At 36.1% G+C, this 23,736-nt stretch overlaps 1 protein-coding gene across 1 annotated transcript; it reads left to right on the top strand.

The window, feature by feature from the left end:
* The first annotated feature begins 1,165 nt into the window (after window positions 1–1,165).
* Window positions 1,166–22,175, top strand: slc51a (solute carrier family 51 member A). The gene is given in 8 exon segments (NM_001004546.1): window positions 1,166–1,316; window positions 4,527–4,678; window positions 4,869–4,942; window positions 6,512–6,670; window positions 7,734–7,845; window positions 16,188–16,334; window positions 16,432–16,537; window positions 21,530–22,175. Coding segments are annotated over 8 exon segments (981 nt in total). The 5' UTR covers window positions 1,166–1,240; the 3' UTR covers window positions 21,685–22,175.
* The last annotated feature ends 1,561 nt before the right edge of the window (window positions 22,176–23,736 follow it).

The raw sequence follows: 23,736 nt of genomic DNA, 5'->3' as shown, positions 1-23,736 counted from the left end.
TCATTAATCAAGTAGGTGTGTGTTTGTAGACTGGCTTCAAGGGCTGTTCTTTACCCTGAACTCTGTCCAGCTCATTAGCACTGAGGCCATTCAACTCTTATGAATCACAAGTTCAGCATGTTAAACCCACTGTTCTCACACACATTCTGAATTTAACAGTCTTTGTAAACGAGTAAATGTGAGTACATGTATTGTCAGGTATTTGTGAACTTTGATCTGTTTGAGTTTTAACCCTCCCTGTTAGTTCATAGATGTTTAACAAGTCTCAGTTTTTGCTTTGTTGTTATCTATCTATCTATCTATCTATCTATCTATCTATCTATCTATCTATCTATCTATCTATCTATCTATCTATCTTTGGTGAAAGTGGCTGATGTTCTGAGACTAATATTTTGTATAATTTTGTCTCAACCAATTAAAAAGCACCTCAACCCACATGAAGAAATACTATAGTAATTTAAAGTAAATACTAGTGTTTGTGACCCATAATACAGTAAATTGTATTATACTGTATATATAATATTATTTACAACGCTTCGTTAATCAGTGATGTAGTTTTTATAGTAACTATAGTGGACTGATAAACTGTAATAAATACTGTAATATGATTCAGTTTACAGCATACTGGTTTATTGCAGTTCAATATAAATAATAGGTGTAAAAAACTTCAGTTTTGGGTTTATATAACCATTGTTATATTGTGATAGCAACTATAAAATTGCTACAACAGATTCATTCAAGTACTTTACTATAGTATAGCTCAATATTACTACAGTACGCTATTTACAATAAATTGCTGGAGTATTTGTTTCTCCTCCGTAGCACCTGCTTTTTATATGTGTTGTGTGCAATTAGCATTTATTTTTACCGGCTTGTCAAAGACCGAAACTCCTTTCAAGCTTTCGTCTTTGTGAATCCTCAAAGAAAGTAACTGAAGCAAAAGGAACTCTACTCTGATCCTCGTGCGTGTGCGAATGTGACGCTATTGCGCATGCGCAGTGCAGTGAGATGAGAGAGGAGGTTCTCATTGGTCGGAGTCCCATCACTATTAGCCAGTGTATGGGCGGCCCCTTTAACAAGTGCAGGGATTCCTCTGTACACAAAGTCTTCAAAACACAAGTCAGGTTTCTCCTCCATTTATTAGTTTCACGAATGCTGGAACTAACCGGTGCTTACTGTCAGCTTTCAAGGACTATAGTTTACCCTGGACCTCTCAAATAAACCGGGATTATCTCTGAAAATGGAGACGTCCAACTTTACACTATTCGATCCGAGATGCAGAGCAGAGGCTCCGTTCGCTATCGATGCTATTAAGCGTAAGTTTGTCCTTAATATGTTGTATACTGTAGTAAAGACTAAATTATATTACAGTATTTATAACAGTTTATCAGTTAACTACATGTTAAACTACATCATTCATTAATAAAGTGTTGTTGTTATTATTTTAATTTTGTTTGACAACACTTCTGGAAGGTTTTTACACTAAAACTGTAGTGAACACTGTATAAAGAGCCCTTTATTAAACTTCAGTTGCAGCAGCAGCAACTGTCATAGCTTTGTAAGTTTGTAATTTCCATTATTTTCCATCTGAATATTATAAATAATAGTCAGCAGTCTTAAAATTGGTCATATTTTGTTCTTGAGTATTACATTTATGTATATAAAAAACAATAACCCAACTCCAAAAACAATGACATATATTATGTTCCAGCAATGTATAATAATGCATATAGATTGTAATATAGTTATAATATACTCTAGGATAATATTAAACTAGGACAGTTTTAAAATTTGACAGGGAGACCTGTCATTTTTTTATTCCAAAATAAATTTATTGGGTTTTGTTTGAACTACAGAACAAAATACATAAAAAAAGACAAATGGTCAAAAATGTGAAATTAATATATAAGTGAATTACAAAAATATTAGCATTGCATAATTTAAAAAAAATAACAATGTTTAATACATGTTTGTACCTTGCATTTCACAGCTTTCCAGTGTGCACTGGTTAAACAAATTTGTTAATTGTTGCTGAAATGTAAGACATCTGAACAATACAATAAGACACCAACATCAAAAAATGTTGCATTGTCCACCTGGTTAAAAAAGTGTTGAGAGGGGGTCCATATTTCATAAAAATCTTGTAGTTTTCCTTTGACAGTGTTTCTCCAGAGCAAGATTGCTAGTCATTTCTTCAATCCACTGGCTACAGGATGGCCTTTGAGTTGTTTTTTTTTCAATTTAAAGTAATAACACGCTTCACTTTGAGTAAACTAAAATCTAATAGTTTGAGTTTGTTTGTGTTTAGATCCAGGTTTACAAGGTATATATGAAATAAACATAATTTGGGAACTATTTTCTTCAATTAATTTACCAATCATCATAAGGATCTCTTTTCAAAATCTTTGGACCTCATTGCACTCCTATACACAATGATAAAGGGTACCCAGGCACACCATTAATTATTTCGATAAAAGCATTGACAAACGGATGGCATGCAGTGTTTATATATAGTAATAAAAAATCCTAAAGGTATAAAAACATTCCCCTGAAAACTGCAGATGATATCTCGCACTGCTTCCCACTCGCTGTTGATAAGAAGTGAATATCCTGTGGTTCATCGCACCTGAACTTGAGTGCGCACACATGGCATGATGATAATGTTCAATGGCACTAATGTGGATCCTTTCCAGGCACCACCCTGAGCTGTAGTAGACTAAATGTGTGTCAGATCCACATTCTTATTTTAATAGGTTTCATCTGTAGTCAGATTCACTATAAAATGAGAGTAAACGGCAGTTATTGCTAACGGAAGGTTTGTTTTGTCCCCAGAACTGTACGTTCACATCTACTGTTTCAGTTGTGCAATTCATGTAAATGTGTTCTTGTTTTAATGACTGATGAAAAAGTACTTGCACTGTAATTGGTGAATGCTTGGTTTATATGGTCAGTTGAGCAATGCAAGTGAAAAAAATATAAAACAGCAGACACCTGGTTTGTGTAAAAACCACACACCAGCATGGAAAGCATCATTAAACTGAGATCATATGGATTCTGAGCACACTGTGTGTTGGGTTTGCGTAACGTTTTTGTATGTTTGCCTGGAATTTTCCAGTGTATGCTTCATTAATGGAAAACACATGGATTGTTAGGAAGTGATTTATAAGATTTCAAAAGCCAATTATTGTTTTTAAAAAATTTGAAAAGTGATCAAATGACTTTTTCTATTCCAAGACTTATACATAAAAATGTGGATGTTTTTTCCTCTGTATATCTTCCTTTGTGTTCATCAGATAAATGAAGCTCAAACCGGTTTTTAACAAGTAAAAACTGAGTAGTTTAAATTAAATAGAATTTTGGGTGAAGGATCTCTTTAAAGGTCCAGTGAAATTAAAATAACCCTTTTTTAGATGTTAGTATCAGTGTAAGATCTGTTCGCTAGTGTGCTAAAAAACAATAACAAAATTTACATTTAGAAGTTATAAAACTGAAATAAACATCTAAAGCTTGTAGTTTGTCACTTTCATCTAAATGGATCAACGTTTTTTTTTTTTTTACATCAAATCTTCCAACCAATCAAATGCTTTCTCTAGCATCTGATATGCCCCGCCCCCTTCAAGACGCTTTTCATTTCAAGCAGATATAGCTGCAATCTCCAAGTGGGAGGTATTGCACTGCAAGTAGGTTGAAAGTGGGAGGGATTTATGCCGCAGGTGGGCTGGGTTTAGGTGGTGTAGGTGAATTCGACATTAATAAAATACATCAGGTTACCGTAAAGATGGGTTTAGGGTTGGGGTAGGTATAGACATTCATAAAGCACAATATTGTACTATGTGTCACATACAAGACATAAAAAATAATACGTTTTTTTACAGCCCACCTGGAGCTCAAGTCGAACCCACTTGGAGATGGCTCCAACCTCTGTTTATACCCTTCTTTTTCATTTGCTTTTCTTTTGATGCGCTTGAACTCAACCACTCTCACTGGAAGAGCTGTGATAAAAACAAAATGCTATTGCCGGTTTTTTAAAAAGAGGAGGAGCTACTCTTTGGAAAGGGTACCTAAAGAGGTGGAATGGTACAGTTAGCTTTTTATACCTTTTGACAGTGAAAGTGGACATAAAAATATACTATAACAAACTCTACTGTAAATGTCAGTGGAAATGGGCCATAAGTCCTGCCCTCTCTTTGTGTTTAAGTTGAGATAACATCAAATGTCCAATAAAAAATACGCATTTCAAAGCACTTCACAAGATCAGTTATCAAAGTATATTAAATATAAGTGTTCTTCATAAGTAAATTTTTATAACAGACATGGCATTAAGTTAAAGCTAAACTAGTGTAGTGTGACAATGTTAGCTGTTAGAGTTTAGCTGTATCCACCCTAAATCATCCCTATATGTCTAATATGAGCCTGCTTCTGGCTAAAAGTTACAATATCACAATTGTCCCCCAAAAAAGTTGGAAAAACAAACAAGAAATGTCATGCGCAAATGATCAATACTGTTTCTGATGGTTGTTTTTCAGAGCTGGATATCTTTGGCAAAGTCCTCTACACTGTGCTGACTTTAATGGCCACAGCATCCATGCTGGTATTCATTGAAGAATGCATCTACATCTATAAAAAAGTGCCGGCACATAAAAAAAGCACCATTATCTGGGTAACCGGAGTAGCACCAGTGAGTTTTGTAAAGTTTTACTCCTAATCACTCCTAATTTGAATTGACATGTCAGGTTTGAGCTTTATCTGCGTCCCACCCAAGCGGAAACACAAACTCAATATACAGTTAGTCATTTCTAGTGTGTTACCGCCTGAGTGATTATGAGTCTCAAGTTCATTTTCACTTCACAAGTTTATCTATTTTTCAGGTCATGGCTATTATGTCTTGTTTGGGCATGTGGGTTCCAAGGGCCACAATGTTCACTGATATGACATCAGCCACGTGAGTTCAACATTAACACTCTGTGTTTTTCCCACTGTGAAATGCACAAGAAAGCAGACCTTAGATTATTTAACTGTATTTCAGTGGTGGTACATTTTCAATGGTGTTTCCATACTACATAGATAACTTTTAGTCCCAGATATTTTGTTTTATACAGGCTAGGGATGTATAGTACTGTGAAAATATGCAATTTATCTTCTAGCAATTGTTTTTTAACTCATTTATTTATAAATGATCGTGTAATATATATTTTATTGATCTAATTAAATCTAATTATGGCTTAAAATACTACCATTAATAACATTTAGATTTTAAAAATGCAGATATTTGAAATATTTTGTCCATATATGTCTTGTATCACCTGCTATTATTTACCATTGTTTTGATACCTTTATATTGTATGTGTATGTACATGCATGTATTTATTTAATGATATACTTGTAATTTTTATTAATATTATATTTGTAATAATTTTTTATGCTTTGTTTTGTATGTTTTGTTTGTAAAAGTTTCAAAAAAATAATAAAGACACAATTTACAGAGACATAAAGACATTAATAGTGTTTAAAAAAATTCAGATATTTTAAGTTCATTTATAAATTAATTTTAAGAGGATCATGTGCTTATGATTGCTTGCAGCTGGCCCCGCATTATTCAATTTATGAATCACCAATCAGACGATTCCTAAGCCACTATAAATACCCTTACTTCTATAAAACAGCCATCTTCGTTTTGAAGAACCCCCCCTTCCACCAATACTCCTCCTCCTTTCCTAGATGGGTAGGACAGTGGCTCAGTGGTTAGCTCTTATTAAGCCAGCCAACGTTTCTGAGCGGAGTTCACACGTTCTCCCCATGCTCACATGCTTTTCTCCCGGGTTCCCCAGTTTCCTCCCATCGCCCTAAAACCTGCAACTTAAGTTAATTGACAAATCCAAATCAGCACCATAGACATGCTCCTAGTAAGTAGTTATCTCTTAAGAGCAATCGCTATCTGTTCATTAGCTACTACAGCAGGGGAATTCTCGAGATCTACCTGAGCTCAAACTCCCCTCTCGCCTTGCAAACAGGAGGGAGCCCCATGCTCGAGGATCTTTTGAGCTCAGGACTCTCAGGACAGCATGCCAAACAACTTTTATGATCAATCATCAGCCTCGTGTGAACTCTTGAATCATTATTAGTTATAGCATTTAGTATATTTGTATTTATTTTCTGCTCTCTATTCTAGCCAATAGCATAACTGCATCAACTTGTAAAGTCTCAATACTACACTTTCAAATGATTTTATAACAGTGTCATTAATTTTGGTGAGTTATAATAATAAAGGAGAACATAATGATAGCAAGGCCACATCTGATTGGTCAAATTTGAATAAACAACCTGTGCAAGCATCACATAAAATACATGTATTTTGTCTCACCTCTGTGCAATACAGATATTTCATACTATTATTATTGTAATGATAACTACTTTGAAATATCATGCAGCCATAGCAAATAGCGTTTAATTGGAGAAAAGAATTTGGGAGCATGCGAGGCACTAATAAACATATTTCTGACTCTTTTGCCAGATACTTTGCAATTGTGGTCTTCAAGTTCCTGATTCTCATGATTGAAGAGGTGGGAGGGGACAATGCTTTTCTCAGACGCTGTGAGAAACAGACGTTTAAGATCAGCACAGGACCTTGCTGCTGCTGCTGCCCATGTCTGCCAAATGTCCCCATCACACGGTAAATCAATCTTCAAGTGTGCTTCTCATGATGCCATAATGCAAAAATCTATGCACAGCCCTTAGTTGGTGGTGGATGTTGCTAGGGTGTTACTTGCTAGGACATTTTAAAGGATGTTTAGTTTATTTGCATGGGTGCATATACCCAATATACTCAGAAGTCTACCCTCCAATGGGGCTAGCTTGATTAAAAATTAGATATATTTTGATTGACTTCCAACAACCTTGTTTATTTGAATATCCAGGGTTATCAACAATCTTAGCAAACCAACTTTCAGGCATTATTAAGTCTTATAATATTTTCAGGAAGAAATTGGGAAATTAAAAATAGATTTGTATTAGGAATTTGATTTGCGTTTATTTATTTATTTAATTATGTTTATGAGTATATCGTTGTTATTATTTTTATTTTTTTAGATTTACTTTAGTAGTTTTTAGAATATGACTTGACCCCTGAACACTAAACCACTTTAGCAGATTACCAATAAAAACATGACAAGCTTCCTTTACAGCTATTTACATTTTTTTAAGTTATTTTAAAATATATAAATAGTTTCTGGTTTTAATTAACGATAAAAACTTTGGAAAATACTAAGTAATTCAGGACTATACTATACTCCAGGACTATTATCACCAATAATTCTTGATAGCCTGTATAGATTAAAGGAATCACTAAATTGCACCTCTGTATTACTAATAGACATTCTGATCTGGGCCACCTGTTTAAAGGTTTGCTATTAGTTACCCAAATCTCCAACTGGATGTCTACTAGATGAATGCACCTCTGGGCATTCAACTCTTCTTCAAACATGAGCTCTTTATCAGGCTTAGTGTGTAACCTAAAATGAGCTCCTCGGGGCCATTGCACTCGTAGCTATCTGAAAGAAGTTTGCGGCTCCTGGAACCAGTGGTTTATATCAGTGTTATGTAAGACTTTCATTATCAAATTCAGTGTACATAGTTAAATGCAATTTAAGCATACTTTATGTGTGACACCTGTGGGTGGGATCATTTGACCTGGAATGTTTAATCTGAGAAAAAAACTGATGTGTGTTGATTTTCAGACGATCTCTGTTCATATTGAAACTGGGCTCCTACCAGTTTGCACTGATGAAATTGGTCCTCACCATCTTTTCTATTGTCCTCTGGACAAATGGCAGCTTTAGTTTAGCCAATGTAAGTATAGATTTGTGCAATTGTATAAATAAATACATACATTTTATTTATAAATTTCAATGACTTCTTCACCATTAAACTATAATTATCATGATTAATTATTGACCAATGCCCTTCTGAACTTATCTTTCTGATTTTAAATGGAATCTGAGAGGTTTTTGTTCTTCCAATAAATGCATGATCACTTAAAAAATCAAAATGTTCATTAATGGGTCAAAAATTAATCCATATGAATTAAGCTTTTTTATCTAAGTCCTCTGAAGAGACTTTATTTAAAATGCTCTTCATACATCAACACTGATCAGCAAGAGCTACAGAAACTCATACTTGCTTAACACATGAGAGCAAACCTGATTGGTTTCTATAGAAGCTCAAATGTGCCGTGTGACAATCAACTTAATTGGTGCAAATGTGTTAAACAAGTACGTTTGAGCTTCTGTGACAAAGTCTAAGGGCTTTATTTTAACTATCTAGGTGTAAAGTCTAATGTGCATGGCGCAAAAGCATTAAGCGGGTATCCGAATGCACTTTTTCTATTTTAAGGATTGAAAAATACGCTTTGTGCCTTGGCATAAGGCCTAACAGGTTTCTACTTATTCTCTTAATGAGTTATGGATGGGGCCAGACAGAATCTGCTGACATTTTTGCTATTTCAGCAGAAAATTTCGTTAAAAAAAATCTGTGGATTTATGCGGAATGGTTTTGGGAGTATGATAACTAAAACCTTAATATATGAAATAAAAATAATACATTTGTAACTTTTATTTAATGTTTACAAAGCAAATCCAATTAAATCCACTTATTTAGTAAACAAAGCAAACTCTCATATAATAGATCTGCTAAAAGACAGAAAATATTACTTTACGAACTGTATTGTAAATAAATCAAATGAACATTTTCATATTATTATTATTATTATATCACAATAATAATAATGAAATTAATTTAAAACTGAATAAATATAAATGTACAGAAATTTACCTAAGTAAAAACTTAGACTGAATCATGGGCTAAAAATCTGTGGAAATCTGCAAATTTCTGCGTGTGCAGATTTCGTGTGGGCCTACTAATGGGTGTTTTTTGAGCATAACATACATTAAACCAATTAGAGTCTCATCTCCCATTCCCTTTAAGAGTCAGTTATTTACATGCAGACTTAGGTAAAAACTAAGTGGAAAAACTGAATGCTTCACTAGTGAGAAAACAGTTAAACAGACTGTCTGCAGCACGGATAATGAACAAGCCTCCTTAATTCAGCCTCTTTAACTCTTTACTTTACTTCTTTACTTTCGTGGATAAGGAAACGGTGTTGCACGCACTTCATTGTAAACATCCATTAGCCAACATATTTAATTTCGTTTGTTAAGTGCAAAGATTTGTTTCAAAACTATTTTTAAATTCAGTTTTAATTTCCATCAAACAAATAAATGAACAATAATAACGAAGTGTGGTCTGAGTTGTATCCAAACACACTTGCTATTCTTATGCCCCTTATGGTGATGCATACATCTCCAAACCTGACAGGTGGACAAATCGAAACTTGTATTTATTAAAACAAATATAAATATGCATATAATAAATATTACTGCTGATAATAATAACATTAAACAAATGCAAATTGTCATAAATAAACTTGAAAAAAGCCCCTCGACATGAACAACATTTGGTGCCGTCACCCAGATAGAGATTGAAATCATCAAATTCTCAACAATTTGCCACTGAAGACTAAAATCCACCAGAATTCAATTTGAAACTTCAAGATCAATGAAACTTCACTCCAGATGGAATCTTTTCAGCTTAACGGCAATTTGAAGTCACTCAGCGGAGGTCACAAATTCTCAACTATTTTCTGACTGCAATTCTGGTGTACACTGACTCTACCTTAATATAAAGATCAGACTTCAATCCAGACTAAATCTTTTCAGCTCAACCTCGATTTGAGATTAAAATAATTAAATCATCAACAATTTGCCACAGAAGACTGAAATCCACTGGAATTCAAATTGAAACTTCAAGATCTGTGAAACTTCACTTCAGACAGAATCTTTTCAGCTCAACGACAATTTGAAGTCACTCAGCGGATGTCACAAAATATCAACTATTTGCTGACTGCAACCCTGATGGACGTTGAAACTTCCTGAATTCAAAGATCATACTTCAATCCAGACTGAATCTTTTCAGCTCAACCTCGATTTGGTGAGTTCACGTTATTAAAAGAACTATACAGACCAGGTTATCCTCTGCTCCGTCAGAGTAGAGTTAACAAACAGCTGCATGGTTTGTTTAACAGAAAAAGTTATCCTTAATTTCAATAGAGAAGGAAAGTTTATCGCTTGTTTAGTCAAGAAAGTTAAGCCTTACTTGCTGTTTATGGTTTCTTTTATTTCAAGAGTTTACACTTAGCTGATGATTGATTATAAGCTAATTTGGCATGCTGTCCCGGGATAGAGCCCTGGGCTCATAAGATCCTCGAGCCCTGGGCTCCCTCCCATTGCAAGGCGAGAGGGGAGTTTGAGCTCAGGTAGATCTCGAGACCTCCCCTGTCATGGTGGCTGAAGAGCAGATAGTAGTTGCTTTTTAAAGAGATAAGTACTAGGTAGGAGCAAGTCTATGGTGTTGATTTTGATTAGTCAATAAACTTAGGTTGCATGTTTTTGATCGGTGGGGGGAAATCGGGAAACCCGGGGGAAACTCACATGAGCACGGAGAGAACGTGCAAACTGCACAGAAATGTCTGCTGGTTTGGTAAAGCCTGAAACCAGAGACGTTCTTGCTGTGAGGCAATAGTGCTAAGCACTGGGCCACCGTGTCACCTATCTAGGAAGGAGGAGAAGTAGGGGTGGAAGGGGGGATTCTTCAAAACGAAGATATCGGTGATACGTAACCCATGGTATTTGCAGTAGCTTAGGAATTGTCTGATTGGTGCATTGTGAATTGGATAATGCGAGTCCAGCGCTAGCAATCATAAGCACGTGATCCTCTCAAAATTAGTTTATAAATAAACTTCACTTATTTACACTCTGTTCAGCCAGAGAAGTTTAGCAATACAAGCTATTTTTTGTTATCCCTTGTTCAATCTTGAGTTTTAGCTACATGTGCTTATATTGTTACCCTCTGTTTTGGCAGAGAAGAAGTTACTATACTTTGAACAGAAACGTTTTAGTATTTTTATTTGTACTCACAAAATATTCTGAAAGAATACGAGACTAAACCCCACAGCTGGAAAAGGGTAGTTTAGCGACTCCTTTATTGTCAGATCAGGATTTCAAATTGCTGCTAGGACAGCACATGGACTCAGCCAGACTAAATTAGACAGAAATTTAGCATTCACCCCGATAATGTTTGGACATTATAGATGAATGCAAGAAAGTGCTTGATGCATCCATTCTCAAAAATAATGTGAAAGGCATTATCTGCTGCAACAGAGAATTTAATTTATCTCTGGCTGAGAGACAACAAGCTCAGGCTAAATCAGAATTAGAAAATCAGATCCAAGACCTCCGTGCTAAGATAACCTCATTAACAACACAACTGAACCTCAAGAAATCAAAAACTGACATTGAAGAAGTTAGTCAGCCTGATAATAAACATCCTGACTTACAAACTGTCTTTGAAACCGACATTTCCATCCAGTCGGTGAATAATATGCAGGCCCAGATTAACCAATAGGCCTCATTGGAGCGGCAAACAGCAGCATGAGTGGCGTAGCTCATAAAGCGCATGGCAACATGTTTTGACACGATTGATCATGAATCCGGTTCGAATCCAGGGTCTGGTGAACTCATTCTTTCTTTTTCCCCCACTACTTATCAGATTTTACTTTTCATCACAAGCAAGACAAGTAAGAATCATTAAGTGTGTGTATTATGGAAGACTCAGATTTATGAAACTGAACTGGATTGGAGAGGTGTTATATCCAAATCATATGCATTATATGTTTGTAGAAGTTATGCATTAAAAAAATAGCCTTAACTTAACTTAACTTAACTTAACTATAAATTTTAGTACTGTTTCAGTGAACTTTAACAAATATATTAAAATCCATTAATTTTCACTAGTTGTATTAGTATATATTTTTCAAAGTATGCTTTAAAATTTAAATCCTTTAAAAATAAGTTAAATCTTTGTAGAGTATAAATATGTGTACTGTATTTTATTTATATTAAAATGTGGGCAATACATTATAGAATAATTTTATTAAAAAATACTATATTAATCTTATTTTTTAATTCAACTGTTGGGGTGCAGCCAGGTAGGGGGGCTACAGGACATTGTGCCCAGGGGCCTCTGAATTTTTAATCCCCACCTGGTGACATGCCAGTAGGTTCAGTGGAGGTTTGTGGTGCTAGGAGAAGATCTCAGGGAATTGAGAAAATTGAAAATTTACACTACAACACTTCTGTTGTTCAAATTCAAACACTAGGACCTAAAGAAATAGACAGTCTTAAAGCTTACCTTTAGCATGTACAAATTCAGAGTTTAGCAGAGCACTGATCAGCAAAATGTGTCTTTATGACAGGTCATTTACAGAAGTCACCCAGCTGATGTCTCAAATTCTAACAAAATCTGAATTCAACACCTTTGAGTCAGCTGTGACTCACAACAAGCCAGTGAGGATGATTTGACAGAGGGTGTTTTGAAAATTCTGAAGAACATTATTGACCCAAAGATTGACAGGTCAAAATTGACTTGTTTTGTGCAAAGGAAAGATAAATCTGTGAGTGAATTCACTGAGAGATTTTGTCGGCCATCAGTGGATTGGCTGATAATTCTGAGGGTGTGATAAGGGACCGCTAAATGATAAGGGACCACTAGTCCGCATCTGGTCAGATGTTCTTGCACTTGAATACAGAAAAACACAGCCATTTGTTAATATACCTTGTTTACCACCACTCTCAGAAATAATCTAGACAGTTTCATTTTGTGGGACAGGGACTCTGATATCATAAATGGAGTCAGGATTGAAGCAGCCGCCACTAAGGTCAACACAGGAAAGACATCAAATCATAAATGTCTTAAGAAAAATATATTTTGCCATTACTGTGGTAAAAAGGACACCGTATGAGGGAGTGTAGGAAAAACAAGAAGACCTTTAAAGAGACGAACAGGGTAAATCAGCTTCAGAACAGTTTGCTAACTGCCTTCAAGCTAGATCCATTGAATTGTTTACAGAGGTGCTATCCAATTTTTGGCTGTGAGTACTTAATGTCCCAGTTAATTTACAATTAAGATGAATGACTCTTTGTAAAATGACACAAAGGAAACTTTTTTTTTTTTATTAGGAACTCTGCTTAAGTCCACTCACAGCCTTGAACGCATATTCCAATCAAAACCCATTCAATTCAGTTCATTGAATAATAGTTGTGTCTCACATTTCAAAGTTTGCCTACTTCAGCCGGGGACTGAACAGGACACACAAACCAGTGAGGATCCCAGGGCAGAACGGAACACAATAGGCTTCATCCTGTAGTGAAGACTCCCTATTTTCCCCATCTATTAGACCATCCTCACCTCACTGTTTTATAGGTGTCATAACTTTAAGATTAGAAGACAGAAAAAACAACACTATTCGATCACCAACTTAACACAACCACTATACGATCACCTGAATAACTAGACATATGAACTGTACTGTTTGATCATACAAGTCTATGCATGAATACTGCTCGTCTGCTGTTTCTTTGTTTTCTTTTGAGCAGGTGAACACATACCACTGCTTTTTCACAAGAAACACTCTGTTCCAGAGCATCACCTCAGAGATTTATGAATGACAGGAAGTCATCAGATCAACTCTGTGCTGGAGAAGAACCACCAAGAAACTGCAAGCTATTCACAAGCCACAGACTTTCAGAAGATCTACAATTTGAATATTTGATTTTTTTTGTGTCATCATGTAGAATTTATGACATTACCATTGATTGTTGTAAACGTGTGAACAGTTGTGAAATCTACACTTACATCTGTGTAGATACTGAAAATGACACAGAATAAGGTAAATGTTCCTGTAACTTTTTCAAGTTACATGACTGGAAGATAGGGCCTATGTTATCAAACCGAAGCCAATGATTTTTAGGAATGCTTTAAATGTATATTTTTGACAGTTTTTTAATAACTCTCAAAGGGGGAGCTGTGGAAATATAAATTTATATAATCTAGTTTCAAATTGCCTATTTATGACTGAAATGTTATATTTTTTGGTTTTTAATTAGCTAATTTCATTCAAAACTCTAGCTAGGGTGTGACATCAAACCTTTTGCTTCCTGAGCACAGGCTGAGCTAAAGTGATGCAAATGCTATGGGCATGGTCTTAATGACAGTGTGTTTGTCTTCGGGTGATACTTTAAGGCCACAGAAACCCGTTTGTTGATAAACTCAATGAGGTCAGAGCTGGGGAAATGTTGTTAACCTTGCTGACCCCAATATTTCATTTGATCACTGTATGCTACTGTTTATGTTGATAAGATAAGGGCTGGCAAAATGCTGTTTGTCTTGCCTCTTCCTATAACATATTACAGACTAACGTTAGACTTTTTAGATTTGTAAGAGACTCCTGTAATGACTGCAGAACAACCAACATGTCTCAATAAAGAAATTTTTCTGCTTATTCGAGTCTCCTGGACTGGGTTCTCATTTATAATTTTTTTTACAACAGTGCGAGCAATGCGCCTTAACACACCTTCTTTTTAGACTGCAACACCCATGAGTCCACAAAGTGGCACAAATGGATTCGATATTTAAATAACGTGGTGCAAAACGTGAACATTAGGGTTGCGCTGGTCTGAAAATAGCAACAAATCGCACCAAATACTTATTGCAATGGGTGTAGGATAGGGCACTAAATGCTGTACATGTTATTGATTGGTCAGTGTTTACTCAATGGAGCAGCGAAAACTAAAAAATCTAAATCAGATTGTGTAATAAAGTGATCATGTGTCTAAGGAGAACCTGAATTAAACCACTCAGTTGCTTTAGGAAGATTATAAATGTCAGAGTTTTGGGTGAAAATAATAATCAAAATAATCAAAAATGTATTTTTGAGATTTGATTAAAAGTATCTGCATTTCTGTTCCAAATTTTGACTAATTGGCAGTGTTGGGTAATGTTACTTTTTAAAATATTAAAATTTTAAGCCAATTTTTAACCATTTTATCTTAATCTCATAAAACAAGCAAACAAACAAACAGACAAAAAGCTAAATAACATAACATACTTGCACATTACATTTCTAAAAGGTAACTATTAAGTAACATTTAGTTACTTTAAAGGGTTTCTATGATGAAACTAATCTTTTGAAAGCTGTTTGGACAGAACTGTTAGTAGATATAGTGTGTTCACAGTCATATTGAAGTGATAGAAACACAATAAGTCTCCTTTTTAATTTCATGACGTTAAAATATTATCCAAATACCTCCCATTTTGAGGCTGACCATAATGTGACGTTGGAGTGGTTTCCCCGCCACCGAATTGATTGACAGCTGCGTTAACATGTCTCAGTAGTAACGCGTATAATAATTTCAACAAGACAGGACGGGATTAAAAGATCAGCTCTCTGTGATCATTAATCATCATCAAATGTGATCAAGAATGAGTTTTACAAGATTAAAAAGTTTTAAAAACAGTTTTGTAATTAATCACAGCAATTTTACCATCTTTATCACCACAGCCACATGTCACTTCAATTATAAAAGAAGATGCTTCAATCCTGGTTTGCGGACGTTAAATCAGGTTTATTTTGTACATTAACATAACAGATATCCATACAGCAGTGGATATTAAAATTTATCCTCTCACATTTGCATGCAAAAACAGTGCAATGTTAAACATGCACGCTGTGTGTGTCGAAAGGCTTGAATTAACCCCACAACAAATACATCAAATAATCATTGGAAAAGTTCTCACAGTAGTATTTCTCACTATCGTTACATGAGATCTGCTTCCTTCATGTCTGTCACTGTGCTGTTTATCTGACGTAGCCGAGGCGGAAATTGAGGCACACTCTGACAGGCACGTGGTAACGGTGGGCGGGGAGAATTACCATTGAAGGCACAGGCCACAAAAACCTCTACATTTTGTCTAGAGCAGAAAATTTTAACATTTTAAAAAGTATAATAAATAATCTGATGGGTGTTTTAAGCTGAAACTTCACAGACAATATTATGGAGACACAAAAGACTTAAATCTTGAAAAGGGGGTAAAATAGGTGGCTTAAGATCGCTATATAATACTTTACCCAACACTGCTTATGGATGTGTTTTAATGATTAATGATGACACAATTTAGATTCTAGGATGAATTAACACTTTGAGACAGATTTGCTAAATGTGCTTTTCTGTGGGTTCTAGGTTTCGGCAAGTGGAGCGGCCATATGGATAAACTCATTTATTGGCGTTCTCACCATTATCGCCCTTTGGCCTGTTGCGATCATGTTCATGCATGTGCGAGAGGCATTGCGCACTTTAAAAATAGTCCCTAAATATGCCATGTATCAGGTTTGTCTGTTTAACTCTACTATTTTAAAACATCCACAGTTTTCAGTATTGCCAGAATGATTATTACCCATGATTCAATAATTATATCTGTCCATAGTTGGTGCTGATCCTGAGCCAGCTGCAAACAGCCATTATTAACATACTGGCATTGAATGGGACCATTGCCTGTTCGCCACCCTACAGCTCCCAGGCCCGTGGATACAGTGAGTGACATCATTTTTTAGAACATAACATAACAGTCCTGTTGACCTGTTCATCATAAAATGAAAATTTGATGTTGATTTACTCAGGGCATGCAAGATTTTTAGCTGAAATTGCAGTCATTGGTGGTAAATGTCAATTTAGGATAAAACAAAACATTAACAGAAAAAGCTAAATGAATACCCATGGCATGTTATGATACTCTGAGCTCTAATGAATGGAAATGATCCGTCTTCAGAGCTGAAATTCAGTGCTGTCCTTAGCAATGACAAGACATTGCAATGTTTTTTTAGAAATAGAAACAGTGGTGCGTTGACCACCCTGTTCCAACGGCCCACGAGTTTCAATTATGGCAGCTGAGAAGGTCAATATTTTTGTTCTTCTTGAAATCAAATAATAGTTGGTATAACTGTGTTTAATACAGAAAAAATAAGCTTGATGTTACAGTCACTTCCCTTGCCGTCCAGAATAAAAGTAAACAGAATTTACTGGGAATACAGAATTTCTTTAATACCCTGTGTTTAATGTACATGTTGCTGCTGAATGAACTAACATTTATTACACACGCACCAAACAAGAGTTAACTAATCTCAAACCATGTTGCACACCATTGTGCAACTTTCCAGGGAACATGGTGTTCAACCCCTAAACCATAGCAAAACAGATCTGGCAATGGCTGTCCCTGAGCTGTTTCTCAATATGTGTTCTTTAGCATCCTTGTGTTCTCATGTAATGTCATCATAACCGCCAAAGATTAGTTCCAAAACTTAAGACTGCAAGATCAGAGGACACCTGAAAATTCCCAGGTGCATTCTTGATATCGAGGATCCACCGATGCAGAAGTCCCAGAAGTCATTGTGCTGATTCTGAATAAAAGCGATGGGAAGAGCAGCATTTTATACCTGTTTATTATTAAAGTTCAGGGATGTAACTTGATTATCTCTGGAGATTCCCTAAACGAGATGGTGAAAGTAAATATTAACATGGAAATCTTAATAATGGCATAAACACCTTAAGGGTGTTTATTTGCTGAAATTCGTATTAATATCTGTTTTGTATATTTGTAAGACTTTTGTGCATTTTATATGTATTAAAAAAAGGGAAAAACAATAGATCGTTGTATGCATGCTGTAACGTTTAAATAATTTTCTGTTTAAAACGTGTAAAGGTCACGTGACCATCTGGAAGAACGCAGCATCTCATTTCTCACAGGACGTGTTCTCTGTTCTCGTGGTCTCCTGAGTTCGCTCTTTTGAGGTAATCTGGCAAGAATGGTTTTCACAAGATAGCAAGTATGTTCATTGCGTTCTTGGAATAGAGAAACAGCCATGCACTGTAATTGGTTGAACAATAACAATTACATTGAACCATCTGACCAATCAGAGCAGAGCAGTCTCTCAGGAAGGTGGAGTTTAGGACTGGAACATATTATTGCACCTTTCATGCATACAGACCTTTCCGGAAAATTACCGGCAATTATGTTTCTGATCTGTATGTTTGAGCATTCCCTTTTTTAATACCCTGGTAAATTCGTTCTGGCAATTTTCCGGAAAGAGATGTTGTTACTTTACCGGTAATTTCCCAGAATGCTGCTCTGTGTGAACGCAGAAGGAAGACTGCCGGAAAGAGCGTGTTCACACTTACAACACACTGATGTGAAACGTGTACTCCAGACAATCAGAACACTCACACACATTCACATCTGCGCTGTTTATGAAAATAAAAGACTTTGAATATTTTTCCAGACACATTTAGCTGCTAGTTGTTATGCAGATAACATTTCTATGTTCTTTCTTAATGCCAACTGTGTAAAAAATTATCTATAAAATGCTTCTGATAAGCCGTTGTTTGTTTACCTTCAAGCGCTTCTTCAGTTGCTTGACGTGTGTGCATGTGAAGCAGCCGGTGAGCGCCAGCACACACACATATTATGTACATCTCGACATGCGAAAGTTTCCCTCCTTATGTTTTTTTCGAAGTTGTTCACAATACTCCTTCTACAGGCTTTTTAATGTAGTCAAGTGTTTACAAATACAAGCTCTGCCATTTAGAGCTCATTTCTGGTTAATGATGGTAGAATTTACCGGTATTTAGATATGGATGTGTGAATGGTCTTTTCTGGAAAAATTCTGTAACATCTCTGCTTGTGTGAACAGCGCTTTTTTGAACTTACCGATAAAGTTGTTCTGCAAATTTTCCGGATATTTACCAATATCACCTTTTGGGATCCTTGTATGGATGATAGACGACTGAAACAAGTAAATACAATCTCTACCTGAGTGAGAGGAAGGACTTTTCCATACCCCATATTAATGTCTATTTGTCATTCCACAAAGAACGAACTAGTGCTGCACACATACAAACCGTAAACAAAGCAGCATTTACATATGATTTTCACAGTACGTCCCGCTACCTCATATTAGCTATCCCTCTCCCCACACACCAATAAACAACATTATCTCCCCCCCTTCACTTTCGTCTGCGAAAGGGTGGCATGAACACCATGAGCACAACCGTTGTTTGCCTAGAGCGCCAGTTACGCTTGTGCCGGTATTGACATGCACACTATAAAAGCTATTGGTGCAAGCTGTAATTTAATTAAATTTGATTGCGCAAATGTTCCGTTACCTCTGCCTCCTCGGGTAACATGCCAAATCCGTTACCACAATTGATATCATTTGCAAACATTGAAGGATTCTTTGTGTTCCCTCTTGACTTGCGTTGTTTAACTAGTTTCGTCACTTCAGCTTTGTTCCCGCTCTGATTTGTAGCAGCTTATCAGAGCATTGTCTTTCACAAATGAGTGATGCTGGTTCTACATGCTGAATTAGGCGAAGTCCCTCTGACGTGTGCCTGGCAAGGGTCATTGACCATATCAATGACCCAACCATTAGGTTGCTTTGTCCTGACCTTAAGAGGGACACTGAGGGAAAAGAGTTGATGTTGCAGTCAGTAAATATATAATAAAAAAAAACTTTGAGCTTTGACTGGGTGACACAGGGGCTCAGTGGTTGGCACTGTAGCCTCACAGCAAGAAGGTCACTGGTTCAAGTCCCAGCTAGGCCAGGTGGCATTTCTGTGTGAAGTTTGCATGTTTTCCTTGTGTTATCGTGGGTTTCCTCTGGGTGCTCCGGTTTCCCCTACAGTCCAAAGACATGCGCTAAATTGGCTGTAGTGTATGAGTGTAAATGTGAGTGTGTATGGGCCTATTAAACTGATCATCCCAAAACAATATTCTGTCATAATTTCCTCACCCTCCATTTGTTCCAAACCCTTTTACATTTCTTTATTCCGTTGAACACAAAGGACAATATATATGATGAGCAATTGACTTCCAGTATTTTTTATACCTATTATAATACCTGCCAACACTCTTGTTTTTTTGGAAAACTCTTGTAATTTCACCCCGCCCCTGGTTCTCAGCTATTTGGTACAGTCTGTAACACCCTCAGGTCGACAACTGTGGCATAGTATCTGATGGCAGCAGCCGCCCAAAACCTGCTCCAAACTACAGTTACTAACCCAGCTCTCAACTGTGTTGTTTAGACAAACATCCTCAAACCCCTATCCCACTGACGCCGAAGCTATATATGCCATATACACTCACTGGCCACTTTTTTAGGTACACCTTACTAGTCCCTGGTAAGACCACTTTTGCCTTCAGAACTGTATTAAACCTTCATGGCATTGATTCAACAAGGTTCTGTAAATATTCCTCAGAGAGTTTGGTCCATATTGACATGTTAGCATCACGCAGCTGCTGCAGATTGGTCAGCTGCACCCATGATATAAAAGTCCTGTTCAACCACATCCCTAAGGTGCTCTATTGAATTAAATAAGAAAATATCCCCCACATCATTACACCACCACCACCAGCCTGAACTGTTGATGATGTATCCATGCTTTCATGTTGTTGACGTTAAATTTGGACCTTACCATCTGAATGTCGCAGCTGAAATCAAGACTCATCAGACCAGTCAACTTTTTTCCAATCTTCTATTGTACAATTTTGGTGAGTCTGTGCGAATTGTAGCCTCAGTTTCCTGTTCTAAGCTGACAGGAGTGCACTACAGTGCTCCTGTAGCCCATCCGCCTTAAGGTTCGACGTGTTGTCCTTTCAGAGATGTTCTTCTGCATACCTCGGTTGTAATGAGTGGCTATTTGAGTCACTGTTGCCTTTCTATCAGCTCGAACCAGTCTGGCCATTCTCCTCTGACCTCTGGCAATTAATAAGGCATATGGGCCCACAAGAGATTTTCTCTTTTTCTGACATTTTTTTGTAAACCCTAGAGATGATTGTGTGTGAAAATCCCAGTAGATCAGCAGTTTCTGAAATACGCTGATCAGCCCGTCTGGCACCAACAATTATGCCACAATCAAAGTCACTTAAATCACCTTTCTTCCCCACTCTGATGCTCGGTTTGAACATCTTGACCTTGTCTACATGCCTAAATGCATTGTGTTGCTGCCATGTGATTGACTGATTAGAAATTTGCGCACAGGTGTACCTAATAAAGTGGCTGGTGAGTGTATACATATTAATGAAATGAAGGTTTTTGCTACTTTCTTGTCTTTCATGACAATTCTCTTTTCCTTTCCTTCCATGCGTTCAAAATAATGAATGCATTGTCATTGAGTGCGTGATTCAACGTGACTGTTCATTTTAATTCAGCAATTTCTTTTTTCAAAAGATAATTAATTCAAATAAAACATAACTTGCATTACATTTTTTAAAAAAGTAACTCAAATATTATTTCTTAATTTTTTTTAGGTAATGCATTACTCATTACTTAGAAAAGTTACTGTTATTTTGTAACTTGTGTTGCGTATAATGCTAATGATAGTGTAGTGCTTTATCCCCAACACTAGAAATTCATAAATGTTCATAAATCCATAAAATTCTTAAAAAGCCAATTGTTTCTGGGGTGAACTGTTCCTTTAAATATTGTCAGGCATTAGTTCCTCACAAAAATACCTTTCATTTGTTTTCACAGTGATGAGCCAGCAGCTGTTGATCGTAGAGATGTTCATCATCACTCTAGTGACCCGTGTTTTATACAGACGTCAATATGAGCCCATACCAGAACCAGATGATGTCGAGGAGAAAAAGACTGTCCTCAGCTCCAAAAAAGCCATAGATGTTGCCTGAGAAGAACCGACTGTTGCGTGTGAATGAATTTGTATAATATATATTTGAGGCCGGTTATTAAAAATGGTCATTACCCTTATATATTCTTCATGTATGCACTTGCTAGTATCTAATATCTTGCCAGATGTTTTTATATTGACATCAATGCAAGTGATTGGGCTGCAGAACTAGATGTTTACACTTTATATTGGGTATATCTGAACAATGATGTTTTTAAACTTCTGTTCCTGCATTGAAGGTGTTGGTCTGTTTATTTTTTGTTAATAGACTATAAAGCATTATTAATCTCATACGTCATTGTGGTGCAGGTTTCCAGTGAAGTCAGATAAAGTCATCTCTATGGCTTAATGATAGGCTGCTTAAAAGAGATGACTTTTGGAGCTGGATAAAGGTCAGCATTCTTTCATGTTGCTAAATTGTACGTTCGTATAATATCCTTTGTAAAATCTGTGCCTTTCTGGTATATTGTTGAATACAGATATTTCAAACAATTGTGCCATTTGTCTATTTTTGGGTTGCTGTTATTAAAACTATTAAAAGTCATTCAAATAAAATGTTATATTTGATTAAAGTTTATTTAAAAATTATTTATTAAATTATTTAAAATAATTGATGTATATTAAATTATATATTATATATATTTATATATATAATATAAATTTATAATATATATATATATATATATATATATATATATATATATATATATATATATATATATATATATATATATATATATATATATATATATATATATATATTAGCACATAAAATAGTAAATTATTGCTATGCATGATAAAATATCGATAAACAGATCTATTTTATTGCTATATAAAGCTTGTTGGTTAAATAAAAAAAGATATCTGTTTTTATTTTAGCTGTACTTTAACTCATGAAATCATTTGACATAATTGATGATTATCGGCACAAGTGGGAGGCGTGCATTGGCTTGACCCTGCAGGCTGAGTAATGTAATGTCCCACCAGTGATGATATACAGCCACATCGCACTGCTACAAGTGTAATATTGCGTTTATACAACAGATCGACGGCATAATCGTGTATATAAAAAAAGAAAATCAAACAAAGAGAGTCTAAAAACCCTTTTGTATGAGGAACTACTTTCTTGCTTCATTCATTTACATGTGCAGCTGACTTCAAAACAGTTGCTACTTCACCAATGTCGATTTATAGCTAGTATTTGAATGATTCTCTAACGTAATGTCTGAAGTGAAGACAAAACAGGTGATTTTGCTCACATTTTATGATTTTAAAGCTGAACAGCATGAAATGCCATCAGTCTACAGAGATTTCTTTCGCAGGCCCTTTATAATGTCTCTGGGGGCCCTCTTAATGTGTGGGCCCTTAGAATCCTAATTTACCCCCCTACCGTTGCCTCTGGATCAGCTGTACCTGGAGTTTTTGTCCTCTAAAATCCCATTCACACTGGGCTTCAGCATCAACGATTGATAGAGGATGTGTCTGAAGTTAGGGCTGACGCGATCATCATAGCATGTCAGCCAATAAAATTAGTCTGCAATTGGCTACTGCCTAAGTTGGTTTATTTGCATAAAGCGATCTGATTAGCTGACGCTTCCATCAGCACTAGAAAAGTTGAGAAAGTCCCAACTTCTGCAGCAAGCAACGCCACTGAAGCAGCACTGATGGATCCACAATGCAGTTCGGCAATGCTTGATGTCACCCATTCAAAGTGAATGGGAAGCGTTGAACCTGACGCCCCTTGTGAAGGGGGAGTAAGAGTTTATTATGCAGTCTCTGGTGCCATCTTGTGGATGGACAATGTCAACCGTCTTTGCTCTGCTTAGTGTGGCAGGGTGATGGCCGCAAATGCTGTCTCCGAAATTATAGAGATTTAAAATAGGCTCTATCCTTAAAAGTAAACTGAATAGTTGCAATCTAAACCACTACATTCTTGTCCAATAAAGCCTCAAAAGTACATTATAACTGTAGTGAGTTTATTGATCTGCTGTCACTCTATGTGAGTGTAGTAATACAGAAGGGTTAGGAAGCTGTACGAGTGCTGTTATTGCAG

The sequence above is a fragment of the Danio rerio genome, chromosome 24, assembly GCF_049306965.1.
Source record: "Danio rerio strain Tuebingen ecotype United States chromosome 24, GRCz12tu, whole genome shotgun sequence".
In the NCBI taxonomy this organism is placed as follows: domain Eukaryota; kingdom Metazoa; phylum Chordata; class Actinopteri; order Cypriniformes; family Danionidae; genus Danio; species Danio rerio.
The sequence above is the reverse complement of the archived record's forward strand: the minus strand, read 5'-3'. Positions and strand labels throughout refer to the sequence as shown.